Source organism: Lissotriton helveticus, chromosome 2_1 (genome assembly GCF_964261635.1).
Source record: "Lissotriton helveticus chromosome 2_1, aLisHel1.1, whole genome shotgun sequence".
NCBI classification, from domain to species: Eukaryota; Metazoa; Chordata; class Amphibia; order Caudata; family Salamandridae; genus Lissotriton; species Lissotriton helveticus.
The window spans coordinates 336,074,464-336,089,704 of record NC_136059.1 but is presented as its reverse complement, the minus strand read 5'-3'; the positions used below and the strand labels follow the sequence as shown (position 1 = coordinate 336,089,704).

At 44.5% G+C, this 15,241-nt stretch overlaps 1 protein-coding gene across 2 annotated transcripts in view; it reads left to right on the top strand.

Moving 5' to 3' along the window:
* Positions 1–2,694: 2,694 nt before the first annotated feature.
* The window catches only part of AGXT2 (alanine--glyoxylate aminotransferase 2), a 399,919-nt gene continuing 387,372 nt past the window's right edge, over positions 2,695–15,241 (top strand). The window contains exon 1 of one of the 2 annotated variants that reach the window (XM_078674934.1): positions 2,695–2,862. In XM_078674934.1, coding sequence (XP_078531060.1) covers positions 2,757–2,862 — 106 coding nt within the window. In that variant the 5' untranslated portion in view covers positions 2,695–2,756. The remainder of the gene's footprint in view (positions 2,863–15,241) is intronic. The other variant, XM_078674933.1, reaches the window with a different exon arrangement.

Below are 15,241 nucleotides of genomic sequence, written 5' to 3'. Positions count from 1 at the left end.
CTCCCACAGGAGAGGTGCAGGCTAGGGGGTGTACCCACCCCAGGACAGGGACCCATTGGTCCCTGCCCTTGCCCTACCTGTAACGCCCGTAAATGTAGTATTTAGGGGCACCCTGAACCTTCCTTCCTTAGATCCCGATTGCAACAAAAAGAAGACCAAGAACCAAGAAGACCTGCCACGCAGCTGCTAACAAAAGGACAACGCCCACTGACTTGGCCCAGGACCCTACAGGCCTGTTGACCCTTGAACCTGCTCCTGTGAAACTCCGGCGTCTCCTGCGGACAGCAACCTCGACAACTCCGGAGGACCTGCCTGCCTTGAACCTTCCAAAAGACTGGGACTCCCATGAGCAGTGGTTCTGCTCCAACAAAAATACCCCTAGTGCCAACCAGGTACCACAAATCCATCCCACTTTGCACCTGCCAGGCCCGGCCTGTGCCTGAGTGACCCAAGACCTCGAGACATCCCCCGGTGACTGGGATCCAAAGTCCAGTGCCCAAAGACCCTCCTAGATGAACCAGACGACGCCTGCAGCCTCAAAACCAGCGACCCCTCCAACTGCGGCCAGCCGAGGGTAAGATTTCCCGACACCAAAAGACACCCCTGCACCTGGCCCCCTTCGGTCGTCTGCACCTTCCTTTGGGGTACCTACCTCTTTTCCAAGATCCCAACTTACCTCTCGAAGTGGTGGTCGCACCTGAAGAATCTCCGTCCCCGAGCCTGCAGCCTTTGTTCACTTTTTAACTTTCCCGTTGGATAACATTGAGTGCCTGACGGCTCAAGAGCACCCTGCACCCTGCACCCTGCACCCAGCCACCCTACTCTACTTCCCCACTTGTCCTGAGTAAGTGAGCAGGAGCTCAGCTCCCACAACCACGTGGCCTGTTTGCTTGCAGCCACCAACCGATGGAGCCCTACCCTCCATTGGATTGCAATGAACCTACTCTCACTGCACCTGGCTGCCCCTGTGCCGCTTAGGGTGTAACTACTGTACCTTTCCGACCCTGGGAGATACCCGTGTCTATGCCCAGAACCTTAACTCCCCCAGCCGAGTACTTACCTAAAAGCCGATAACTCACTTTCCTTCCATAGGCTAACATTGACTAGTTTTCACTGAAATTTCTTCAGTGTGGAGTTTTGAAACTTTAAAATATTCATCTAAAATCAGATGAATAACGAATTCTGAAATACTCACCTGTGATCAGGAGAGAAGCCAGTACTGTACCTTTTAGGCTAGTATTGAACCGCAAAAGTTATCTTAACCGCATGCGTGCGGCGGCTTTTTTCGCGCTGCGCGGCATTTTTAAAAAAGCCGCGTTACATGACGAGCTCAGCTCGTCATGAGCGTGCGAGCGGCACAACTCATGACGAGCTGAGCTCGTCATGAGCGGGGAAGGGGTTAACTGTACTTACCAGTTACCTGCATTTTCTTCCACAGGAAACCATTGACTGTTTTTCGCTGACTGAGTGGGTACAACAAATGCTTTACACTGTCCTCTGATACTGTTACTGCTCGACCAAGCTACCACTTTAGAGAGTAAGGTAATATCTGACTTTAACCTCTGTTATACCTCTGGAGACTGGGGACTCTAGACACACTGTACCTTACTATGGTCCAGTGTATATATAGCCACTTTCTTACACTTATCTATTTTTGCAGCCTCGCATTTTCTCACATTTGAAAACTAGGCTCAAATGTCCAAACTGGCCCCGGGTGTCAAGGCTTTTTCATCTGATAGCTTATCTTCCAACAAAGGGAAGTTTCTTAAAGGTAACTTTAGATTTCCCACGGAGCTTGTCAAAGTCGCGAATCCACAGCAAATGCTGCTTCCGAGTCTCTTGAAGACCTCAGAGTCAAACAAGCATGTGCGCCTTGCGCTGACGAGGAGAGGAGGAGGCAGCAGGGGGAGGGGAGAGAGGAGGGGGCCTGCGCCTCTTTCCTTTGCGGGACTGAGCTTTGTAACCATCTGTTAATTACAAACAGATGGTTCCAAAGCTCACTCTCGCAAAGGAAACGCCAATCGTGCATGAGTTGCCATTGAAAGCAATGCAACGCGTGCACGTTTTTGGGGCCAAAACTGAATCCATTACTAAAAGTCTTTTTCCTAAGCAGCGCATGTGCGCTGTGTAGGCGAGAGCTAAAAACTGCCAGTGATCAGACGCGGTGAGACCCAGCCCACTTAAAGCCCTGCTTTCACTACATAAGCACAGGGTTCTCAGGATATGCACCAATGGGGAACAAGCAAGAAGAAACATTTTACTGCACTATACTTTCGAAAATTCCCTCATAATACTACTACAGAAGATTCAGTCGTTCTAGACTGGGATAATGTAATTGTTCAGTGTGACTGGGAAAGCTTGTATTACATGTAACATTCGAAATGAAAAAAAACCATAAACCGGTTTATGTGAGCGTAAGTTCGATGTTTACTACATTAAACTCTACAATTAAAAAAACAGATTCCATAGAACCTACACTTCTTTTTCCCCCAATTAAAGGAGCCATCAGTGTCGACAAGTTAGCGGGATTTAGATGCTCATTTGAGAAACTGACTTTCAGCTCCTGAGGGTTAGTGTTACTGACTGACTGTGTGCTGCATTTAGTACTCCTGCACACCCACCCTTTCGCTGCCAGGGAGGACTGCGCTCAGCTGCCTCCTCTCGGTGTCAAAGTGCGCAGCGGCAGCAACCCCTCCCCCGGGCCGGCCCCACATCCTCCCGTGCTCGTTCGGAGTCGGTGCACTTTGTTGGTGAAGATGCTGCTGTCTGTCGGCTCGAAAGCGCTCTCCCACCCGGGCAAGGGGGGCCGCTGCCGGGCATGGCTCGCCGCCTCGGTGGTTGCCAAGTTTCACCTGTTGAGGGGTACGTATTGGCCCTGGAGGGAAACACATATTTTCTTCTTTTCTGCTGTGAGTGGCTGGTACTTTCGGATTGAAAAAAAAAGAATCTGTTTGCGCTACTAGCCCCAGGCGAAAATAGTTGTTCTTTTATGGAATGTAAATGATATTCCTCTTGTCAAATAACACGTCAGACTTGCGTAGTTCAGGTAAACATGGCTGACCTTTGATAGCAGGGTGATGTCACAAACGGCGAAGGCCGAAGGGTCCCCGAAGTCGCCAATGGTGCATTTGGTAAAGCGACGCTTAGATGTGCTTTGTGAAGGCGCAGCTTTGGTATTCGAGAGAATTTCTTCTTTCACTCTCAAGCTCAAGTGCAATACAGCTTGGTGGAGACGGGCTGCACGGTCTCACCGCCCCCTCGGTTAAGTATAGAAGGGAGGAAGCCATGTGTGCAGCTGCGCGTCCACCTCCTGCAGAGCGCCACACTGCCTTAAGAAGCTGAGTCAGTAATGTACTCATACCTACTCAGTCACTACATCCGAGTTGGGATTCCTCTCAGGTAGTCCTGGCATGGGGGCCGACGGAAGTTCCCATTCCGGACCTGACAGCCCCGCTTTCCAGAGCTCTCACATTTCTCAGGTTCGTGTGTGAGCAGCACACTCTTTACATAGTTTAAACCTTGCATTCTGGGACTCGTAGTGCTGATTTTCAGTGGCGTATATAGAATTGTTTCATAAGGGGGAGAGCTAGGAAGGCACACATTGGGCCACAGATACTTTCTTTTTTCTTTTAAATCTTATTCGATCTATGTACAGACAGATCATAAAAGCACAAATTCATCGATTAAATCACATTAAAACTCATTTAGTAAAAAAGCATGAATCATTTTTAAAACCCTATTAAACTTTTAAAATTTGTTATTAAAACCAAAATCGGCTGTACAATTTAATTTGTAAAGATTATGAGTCTTAATTCATCATAGTAAACCCTTGGACCTTCTATTCCTCCAGCAGGCCCATAAAATGGAGGCTACAAGACAGCAGACATGAGGGTTCGAGAGAGCTTTCAGAAAATGCAGTGCCACTCTGCATTGCAAGAAAAGTTTCTGCCTTAGAATTGGTAGGAGGAACCTTTTTCTTTCGTTAAGATAAAACTTACAAAAAAAGACCAAATGTAGGTCAGACTGTGGTGAACAGTTATCACAGGGACAGGGCCCTAGATCTGCGTACTTGTACCTCTTCTCTGGAAACCCCAACATCAATGGAATTAAATTCAGGCGGAAGCGCAGCAGAATAAATTTGTGTTGGGCTGCTGTTACGGAAGAAAGGTAACAGTAGCCTTCCTCTGATCTTTGTGGAATTTGATCATAGACTGCAAGCGCCTGGGAATGCCTGTTCTTTTCCCAGCGGTCAAGGTTGGCCTTCAGCAAGAAAAGGTTAATTAATTTCTGTTTAGGGTGCCATTCTGTTAAAGTCAGACAGATATGGGAGGCTCAATTCGAGGTGCAGAATGTAATTAGATGTGGACGGTGGTAACGAGACCCTGGCCTTAAAAAAAGGTGTCTTCCACTATCTGCAGTTGATCAATTTGGGCCATTCCCCTCACTCCGGCCCCATAGGTTGCCACCGCCTTAGTTTGAGCAAGGGCCACAGATACACCTGATGAGCCACCTACAAAGGTACAGTGTGTGTGTACATATATATTTATATATTTGCTTATTGTTTAAATCTGACGAAGTGTGTGATATATGGCTTTAAGTGGAACAAAAAAACTGGGTGTCTCAAAGGGGCGTGGCCAATATAATTAAGGGCGTGGCTTAAAACACAGTAAGCGGAAAATCTGTACTTAGCGTAGTGTGCCACTCGACCGGTATTTTGCTGCCTCTGTCTTTGCATCCAGATATATATCACACCAAGTCACATTACACCTACAGCAACCCAGAGCTGTTGGCTTTGTCAATGGTTGTTAGTTGCATAAGCAACAACTATGACTTCGTCGAATATGACAATCCTTCCGTTCTGAAATGAGACTGTGAAAGAACTTTACGAGTCACTTCGAAGTTACCCCAAAGTCAGTGAAGGGAGGCACTGCTGACGAGTTAAGATGTTTTTTTACCCAGAGCGTGAGGGCAAAAATGGAGAGCCCGATAGGGACCCGTTTACGCACCTGCTTTTTAGAACCGCAGGTGCTGAGCACCGGCGGAACCTGGCCCACTTAAAGCCCTGTATGTATATATATCTTGTCCTTGAACAAAGACGTGCTCCCGCGCAGGTACTAATGTGACTTATTTCAACAGACCGCAAACTCGGTAAACCGTCTTGGGCCTGACGCGTTGCGGGCTCCTGCCGTCCTTCACAGCCCAGCGTGACAGATCAGCATGCGCAGCCCCTGACGTTTTGCCGAGTTTGCTGTCCTTTCGAATAAATCACATTAGTGCCTGCGGCCTTTGTTCGAGGACAGCCTTTTTATGCATACAAAACGGCCAGTCCAGATGTAAAGTCGCACCATTGCATAATTGGGAGGCAGGCCCGAGTGACCGTGAGGTTCAGTCACGTGCGGAGCAACATGCCAAGGTCAGGCCGTCCGGATCGCACCCTGGCACATTCAACAGCGGTGGCGCTGGGACTCAAAGAGGGGGCCGGAAAGATAGAGCGGGGGCACCGCTCTCTGGCCAAGCCCTCTCCAGACTCTTCAGTGCCTACTGTATACAGTGGTGAAAATATACTACAGATCCAGAATTCAAAGCAGAAACTTAGAAATGACAGGCTACTCCCCCATGAACCTTGAGAACTCTTGTTTTAAAGAGAAAAAGTGAAGCAAGTCCCCGCACGCAAAGTGCGGTCGGATATGAAGCCAGGACTGTCATTCATTGTTGTGCAAGACATGAGGCACCGAGTTGCAGGACCTTCTAAAGTGCCTTTATCAGTCGAATCGAAGGGAACACCAGAAAGATTTCCTGCATATTTACGGCAATGGTAGAATGGGATCGGTACAGGTAAACCTTCACAAGACGAATTAAAATGGATGCAGATCAAAGTTTTGTTTAAGCATGCTTAGCTTAGACATGCTTACACATACCTGTCAAGTAGACATATGACATGTGACACCTTGATCTAGTCATGGCATTTTACCCAACAGTACATTAATTACAGGACTCGGAGTTTTATTTCTAATATTGTAAGTATACATTTGCAATCTCACCATACCAAAACTGTTGTCTAAAAAGACAACAGCACTTTTTTTTGTTTGAGCCTTAGAGATATAAAGCCACAAGGTGGCTGTGTAAGAAATTGGGCTATTAGTTGAGGAGGGTAAGTTCCCACCTCGAAACATTAATCACATTCCTTGTCAGGGTGAACCTTTAAAGTTACTAAATTAACCAGTGCTCAACCCCCTAGTAACTATAGCACAGAGAAGACGGGCTTAACATAGAGGCAATGTGTAAAGTTTTTATGTAGTACTCAAACATTAATAAAGTCCAAACACATCACAAGCAAAATCTCAAACCAAAATAGAGAATATTTGAGTAAATAACATAATATCAAAATGACAGAAATCTAAAAAGTAGAAATGGAGTTATGAATTTTAAAGTTTGTATTTAAAATTAGCATCAAAAAGCACAAAGGGCCAAACTGTGGGTAACTGGTAGCACGGTACCAGGACAAGGGTAAGATGTAAGACTGACTGTGATGGAGTGCGGGTGGGATACCAGGACCAGGTCCATCGTGGTCACAAAGTTACCTTCTTTCATAGCAACTTTTATGGAGGTAGAAAGTCTTCAGTGGGGTCAGGCAGCCAATTGGATATAAGGCAGGTCTCCTCAACAATGACTGAAAGAAGTCACTGTACGAGATTTTGGATTCTGATCGGCATTGGGTCTGGGGAAACCATCGATCAGGTGCTGCTCAGCATCGAATCTGGTGAAGCGGTGGAGATTGTTGGTGTCCAGTTTGGTGAAGCTTCCAGTTAGGCAGGGAGGAATGCATTCTCACCAAGTGTCCAGGACCTTAGGGACAGTATTTGGGGGTTAGGACTCATTCACACACTGGCCAGTAAAGGGGATATGGTCAGGTCCAGTTGGGTCTGGTAAGCTGGGAAGCAGGGCAAGGCCTCTGGAAGCTTGTTTTTGCCCTATAGATCGAACAGAAAGTCAGCAAACTGACCCTTGGAGTGACTTCTGGGGTCCTGGGTTCAAGGCAAGCAGGCCCAGTCTTTCTTCAGGTTCTTCAGACCGGGGTAGTCCTTCTTCTGACGTTTCTCTGGTCCAGAAGTGTTCTGAGAAGGGTACTGGCCCGTGGATGCTACACTTATGCCCAGTGCCAGTCTGTGGGAGGGGGCAATCACTGACCGTATCTAGCCGATGAGGTAATATTTCTCAGAGGTGACCCTACCCACTTTTACAGCACTTTTTGTGTGTTTTAGTGTAAACTATCCTACAGTGCCCCTCTCTATCTAAATCCAAGCTGACAAGACCTTTCTTTCCTTAGACAGGACACCATTGATTAACTTGAAAATGTAGCATTCTTTTATCTTCTCTCTAGGGTAGTAAGTACCTCATGTTGTAGGATCTTCAATGTGCAACAACTTAAGGCAAATCATTTTGAAATTTAGGGAGTGGTTTTGAGTTGGTGAAGTGCTGAATCTGGAGGAGAATTCACCTGTGGAAAATCCCACATCACTGGGATACTGTGATAGAGGAAATACTACCAGTCGATTCTCCTACAGGGATTTCTTTTATTGCAGAAATCTAAGCATTTGCCATTACTCTAAACTGGTCCTCAATCATTTTGGCACACATGTCATGTGGATTGTCATCAGAGTATAGAATCTGACGTCTGTTTTCTGCTTACAATGCTCACAAGTACTCAGACAACATATCAACCCAAACCTATCTAGTTCAGCCTGCGACTCGAAATCAAAGGTAAGGGAACCAAGGGAAAGGTATGCCCAGCCACTCCAGGTTATTTTATTGTATGTGGCAGGTGGATCCCATAAGCAAGAAGGAGCAAATGAATGATTGAGAAAATCCTTTCCCAAGGATTGCTATGTAGTGCTTGGGCACACTTTACACCGACTTTCATTTGCAGTTAATGATCCCTGTCTTAATATAGTGTGAAAGAAATACTGCATTGCAGATATCCACAGCACTCCCTAAAAGCAGTATCTCGGTGCAGATCACAGCTGCATTTTGAACCAGAAAAATCTGCTCTTGGTGACCTAGAGTCCACCCCGGATGATTTAGCAAAGGCCTTTGATGTTCCTTTACTTGTGCAGAGGCACTTGAAGCTCTTCTGTGGTGCCTAGCATTATCATCATCGTTCTTGTAGGTGCGAATTCGTTTTTGTGTAGAGATGAGTTCTCTTACTGAAAATCTCCAATAAAATCAGTTTATCTTGAAGTACATTATTGTGGGTAAGACTTGGGTACATTTAACATTGCCCCTTTAGATTCCAATAATAAATTCAACGTTCCACATGCCATGGGAGGAGGGAAGGGGAGGGGGGAGTGGAGGGGAGGGTAGGGGAGGGGAAGAGGAAGAGGAAGAGAGAGAGAGATGGAGAGAGAGAGAGGGAGAGAGATGGAGAGAGAGAGAGATGGAGATGGATGGAGATGGATGGATGTCTTCCGAAGGGTCCAACTTAATTCTCAAAACTTTTTTATTTATTTATTTATTCGCACATTTCTAAAGTGCACCTGCAACCTATCCTGGAATATAGAGATATTAGGAAGAAGAGAAATATTCGAACATCTTCTGACAGAGACACACTGGAACTTAATCTTCTTTCACCACACCCTCGATCCCATGTAGGGTGGCCAACTGCCCATAAATTTCACGGACCGTCTGTAATTTGGACCTACCGTCCGTAGTCTGTGAGGATCCCTTTTACAGACGCCTTTTGTCAGTCATTTTGGGCCTAGCAGGGAGCATCAGCTCCCTGCTAGGCCCTGACAGGGCTGCTTCGCACTCATCCTCGGTGCACAAGAGTAGCCCACCCACCATTGTCATTCTGCATGCTGGCTGACTGTCACATACAGAATTACAATGGCCCAGTTTGAGCTGTTACAGCATGTGGCGGACTCCTCCTGCCACGGTCTGGGGCAGGGCATACTGTTAGGGTTAGATGGAAGAAAAGTACAAACCAATTGTACAAAAACGCCCATGCTGCTATGTGCCAGTTCTTGAAAAGAAGCTGGCGAAAGAAGTTCAAAAGAAGAGCTTATAGTTCTTACACAGTCTCATCGTTTCAGAGCTGAAGCATTTAAATATTATATACAACTAAGCCATAGTTCTGCTTTTATATTTATTTTATGCAACTAACATCCATTGACTAAGCCAATAGTCATGGCTTGTTCTAGGTCTAATGTTACTGGATGCAATGACAGAAACAGCAAACTTCCAGTTGGGCGGCACATTATGCTCAGCAACTAAGCTAAAAAAAATATGCTGAGCCTAATGGCACATTGCAGCATGGGCGTTTTTGTACATTTGTTTTGTGCAAGGATGAAGTTCTTTATAGGCCTCTTCTGTCTGCAACTCAGTAGACAAAGGATCAGCTCATATTTAATGTGAACATAGTGGGTGAGTGAATAAGTGAAGAAATAGGTAAATGGCTGGATGGATTAGTGAAGGAATGAATGGATGAGTGAAAGGGAGGATGGAGAGCTGGAAGGATGGATGGATGGATGAATGAAAGGTTTAACGGGTGGACGGATGAGTGACTGGGTGGATGGATGAGTACGTGGATGGATGGATGGGTGGGTGGAAGGGTAAAAGGTTAGATGGATGAGTGAATGGATGGATGGGTGGAAGAGTGGATAGATGAGTGAGTGAAAGTGAGGGTAGATGGACAAAAGTATGGATAGATGAGTGGATGGATGAGTGAAAGGATGGATGAGTGATGTGGTCAATGGATGGATTCATGAGTAGATGAGTATATGGATGAGTGGGTGGATGAGTGAATGGTGGATGGAAGGATGGGTGGCTAAGTGAAAGGGGAATGGAGAGAGAAAGGGAGGATAAATGGATGGATGGATGAGTGAAAGCATGGATGAATGATTGGCAGAATGGATGGGCAAATGGGTGCCTGGATGAGTGAAAAGAAGAATGTAAAGATGGATGGGTAAAAGAATGCATACATGAATGAAAGGGAGGGCGGAGAGCTGGAAGAAAGGATGGCTGAGTAAAAAGTTGAATGGGTGGACAGGTGAGTGACTGGGTGGATGGATGCGTTAGTGAAAGGATGGCTGGATGGGTGAAAGGGTAAATGGTTGGATGGATGAGTGGATGGATGGGTGGAAGAGTGGATGGATGAGTGAAAGGATGCATTGGGTGAAAGGGTGGATGGATGGATGAGTGAAAGGGTGGATGGAGGGATATATGAGTGAAATGAGGGATGGAAGAATAGACGATGGATAGGTTTGCAAATGGTTGAAAAGGTTTGGATATGGATGGGCACAAAGATGGAAGGACAGAATGAATGGTGAAAGACTGAATGATGAACGAAAGAATTAATATAAGACAGAATGTAAATTTGGAATGGTGGATATCGGGGGTTTGATGGAAGGATGAATGGCTAGATCCTTGGACACGGGAGCTCTTCTGGGGAGGGTTGTGATGACTTACTTTGCTTTCTTGGTGCCATAATAGCTTTAGTTCAAAGTGGGAGGTATTTACATTTTCTGGCTGCTCCCTTGCCTATGTGTTACTATTCTATATTCGATGTGTGCTTATGTGTGGGATCTATGCATCTGACATTTTGAGTGACACACAGGTTGACTTGGAGCATACTAAACATTGTGTTAGTAAAGCTGTCTCCCAGGCAAGTGCATTAAACAGATTTTATAAAAACTTGCGGGAGACGCCATTTTAGCCAAGTCTTATCGGTTTTTAAGGTCAAAATCCCACCCTTGCTAATATATGCTGCTGAAGGGTTGGACATGAATTATTGGCTCTCGTTTGATAAGGTCGAAGGACGAATTATGTGCCAAATTTGCAGTTTAAACTCTTTGGCTGCCTCATATGTTCTGCGCCTTGAATATGGATTAGTCTCGTCCTTCATCTTAGCCCAGGCAGCAGTTCTCAGGTGGGGTAACTCTCTCTTTTTGGGGGAAGAGGGTACACTTAGGGCAGCCCTCAGAATAGAAATCTTTGGCACACTAAAAGAACAATCAACATTTTTTTTTATGTGCAAATGATATTTTCAGTCTTAGTTTAATTCCCGCTTCTCCTATGTCTATATCTGGTTTGAAACAGTTCTTAAAGAAGTTTAGATCCCCTATCAGTTTGGCGAGAGACAATGCTTTAAGCAAATCCAGGCCCAGTAACGTGGCAGTCAGTGGGAGCGCTCAGGGGAATAAACCACAGCCTTATTTAACTTGGAATATCCCTCATGGACTTAGAAGGCTGATACTCCTACTGAGACTCAATCTGCTGCCCTTAAGAGATGTTAGTAGCATCTGGGATAAAACACCTAGAGAGAAAAGAATTTGTGAATTGTGCCAGTTGCAAATCCAAGATCTAAATCATGTCCTATTTGTATGTTCAAAGCTGCAAAGTGCAAGGCGAGTGTTTTTAAAACCAGTATTTATCAGATTTAATATTCACTCTGCTCAGGACGCACGTTCTTTGGTCATGTCCCCTCCGAATGAAATGGTTTGTTTTAAGATATACCAATTTTTTAGAACATTTTTGCCTACTTATTAGAACATTGTCCAACAGTAGTACTCTGGTTTCGATTTAATACCAATTGTTTGGCTATCCGATTGTTTCATGTATTCATAGCACTATTTGCACATTTCTTAGTATGTTCGATATAAGAATTTTTATCGGTCGGTTATGTGATTGTTTTATGTATTATAGCCTTATTTAGACATTTTTCAGTATGTCTGATATAATTTTACAGCAATGTATAAGGAAGGAATTTTGTATTGTATGTAATGTTTGTCCTTTTAATTGTTGGCGTGTTTTAGTGGAACTCCGTAGGAGTTACAAAACAAAATAAATAATTAAATTGAAATTAAAATTGAGTGCCACCCAACTACTGATTAAATGTAACACTAGTAATTGTAAATGTTTGCATGTTTTGTTTTAGGTGTAAGGTTTTCGGGAGAGCCTCATAGTGCCATGAGCTGTGCTTGAAATGTATATTGTGTTTGTAGCAAAAGGCAAGGAAACAAAAATAAACTATGTAATAGTGTACTGACAGTGCCTTCTTTAAGAAAGCTTCAGGGAAATGCACCTTTGTGGCTTCTGTCAGCGAATGCAACTCTCTGCGAAGCCCCCATAAGCAAAGTCAGATTCCATATTTTAAGTTCCACTTGTTGAAACACCCATAATGTGTTCCCTATAGTGGGTTAATCGCAGCATTCCTCCCTTTAGTTCACCTATGCGTGCTGCTTTGCATCTTACAATGGCACTCAGCGATGAGATGCTAGTAAAGTCTATCCAAGCAGATCTTCCTGGCAACTTCTCTCACCAAACATGCCTGATCAGGAACATGAGTTGTAAATAAAATATCAGATTGGACAACCCAGTGTAGTAACCATATAAATTATTAGCATATGAAATACCACAAAAGACCTGCATAGTGGAAGAGGTGTGGCGCAGCGGCCAGGGCGACTGACGCTGGACAGTGGGCTCACGGTTCGATTCCCAGCACCGGCGGCAGGTCAGCCCAGCACCATGTGACTCTGGGCAATAGCTTGCTTAATCTTCCCGAGGGCCCCCAGCGCCGGGACACCACTTCAGAGGTAGCTGTGCGCTTTACAAATACTGGTATTTCATTTAATTTCATAGTTGCGCAAAGCTGCACGCACACCGAAAAACTGTGAAGTGCATGATTGTCTCAACCTAATATAAACTTATTTTGACTTGTACTTAAGTGGTTGTCTATTTACTTACTTTTATACTATCGCGCACCATCCTCTGATGTGTCTGTAAAACGTCCCTTTTGTCCCGAAGTTTTGTCCCAAATTTTGTCCTTCTGTCCTGAATTTTTGTCCTGATTTTTGACCCTTTATCCTGAATTTGTACACGTACCGCCCTGAATTTGCACCCATGCCAGTTGGTCACTCTTATCCCAAGTGTCCTTGTTCACCCAGGTTTTGTGCTAATGAGAATTAGATTTGGAGTGGTGTATAGAGACCAAGATGGATTCCCGGCAGCCCTCCAGCTCCAGCTCCGTCTCTATGACAAAGTATGGTGCTGAGAGCAGGAGTGAGGCATTCATCGCCCAGCAACAGTAACCAGGCAGCGCACATTCATAACTACAACCACAAACAAGACTTCCAATGACTACTAGCTGTTGCGGGAAATGATACATTACATTTTGGAATTATTTTCAGTGGATAGCTCCCAAGCTCGAATTTGCATCCTATTCTAAAAGGAAGATGTGCATTCATTAATGTAAACCATCTTTTAGGTAAATGGCAAAAAATAGCATCTATTACCGCTGCAGATTGATCTATTTTCGACTGGAGACGAAGAAAGAAGTAAAACAAGAACACAGGGAAACTTCCATTTCTGAAGGATTGAAACAAATCCATTGAGCATCATCCATGAGCCAGATCGACAAGCGTAATTAGAGTAAAAAAGGAAGTAACACAATTTTACCTCATAATTCAATTTCTTCTATTCTGCACGTAGCCACTGACCACATCTGCTCTATTGAGATGCTGGCCAGGCCGAGGGGGAAGTAAGACAGGAAGTAGAATCGTTTTAAGTGAGCAGAGCAGAGTCACATAGAGAAATGGGGAATACCATAACACCGAGTTATCATTTCTGGAACTAAGCACCTTTTCAGGATACACAAGTATGGAAACAAGTTTGAAACTACTCCAGAATAAACCTCCAGCAATGATCAGAAAACATGAAACTTAAACAAGCATTTGCAATGCAATAGGTCTCGCATTTGTGAGAGTTTAAGCTATTGGCATTGTAAATGACAATGACTTTTATTTATATGTTTTGATAATTAACACATAAATAAAATGCATTGTCATGTACAATGCCATTAGCTCAAACTCTTGTAAATGCGAGACCTATGTAAAGAAGCGGCGCGCTGAATGTTGCAGGAAAGCATGTCATGCTTGCAGTAGGAAAAACTAATTAAAGAAAATAGTGCTCACAGACTAAAGAAGACTCACTGTGTAACAACTGAAGTAAAAAGGCCAGTCCTCATGGGAGGGTGCCAATGACGACAAGAGAGGGACTAACAAGCCCAGTAACAAATCAGAAGCCAGCATTTATGAAGGACAATGGCACAAGCCAATGACAAATATGGACAGAGAGTGGACGGAGCTTGTATTCTATACTCTAATTTGAACTGCTGAGAGAATAGTTATCTTAATTACAGTAGTTGACTAAATTAGGAAAAATTCTCAATGAACAACAATTAATCTGCTCTAAACTCAGTCCATTTTATCTACTCCCTTTTGTCTTAAACCTGAAGAGTTAATTTAAAAGTCCCAAAACACCACTATCAACCACACAGCAATTACTTTTGGTAAAGCTTGCACCCCTAATTCAATTAGTAAAAGTAAAGTACTACTGCTGCCACTAGTATTACCAGTATATTAATCATTATTACTACTGGTGTTACACCTTCCCCTATTAGTGACAGTACTGCCAAATCAAGTACTTCTACAAGTAGTGCTCACAATACTACTGTTAGAACTGGGGGTCTCTAGTTGGCAGAGGTAGGTACCACTGTCCAAATAGGGACCCTTGCTTCTAGTAAGGGTAAGGAGGATACACTCTTTAGATAACCCCTACTCACCCCCTGGGTAGCTTGGCACGAGCAGTCAAGGCTTATCAAAGGCAATTTGTAAAGTATTTGTACCAAAACTCACAGTAACACAGTGAAAACACCACAAACTGACTCCACAACAGTTTAGAAAAATAAAGGTATTTAAATCTAAACTGCACAAGACCCAAAACGACAAAAATCCAACATACACAGTTCAAGAATATGGTTTCAAAAGTGTTCTTAAGGTTGCAATAAAATAATCCACAGTTACGTGAAAAGTTCACAGTTGCGTCACGTTTGGCCAACAGTACCTTTAAATGCGACAAAGTTCCAAACAGAAACTGGTGCGGTGAAAAACAAGTGATGCGTCACTCCTGAGACCTTTGAGAGGCGATGCGATACCTTATATGGATTCCGGTGCGGAGGTTCCATAGTGAAAAAGCTTGCAAAGGCACGATGTGATGATCTTTGGAGTTGCAACGATCTCTAGGGCGACAATGCGCAGGACCAGCAGTGATCTTCCTCTCGCAGCTCCTCGATGCGATGGCTCTGCGATGACACTCGCAGTGAGGTGATGCGGTCCGCAAGCAAGCGGTGCAACGATCTCACCCAGCTTCGACAGGCTCAGCGACGACACTCGCAGTGATGGTAATC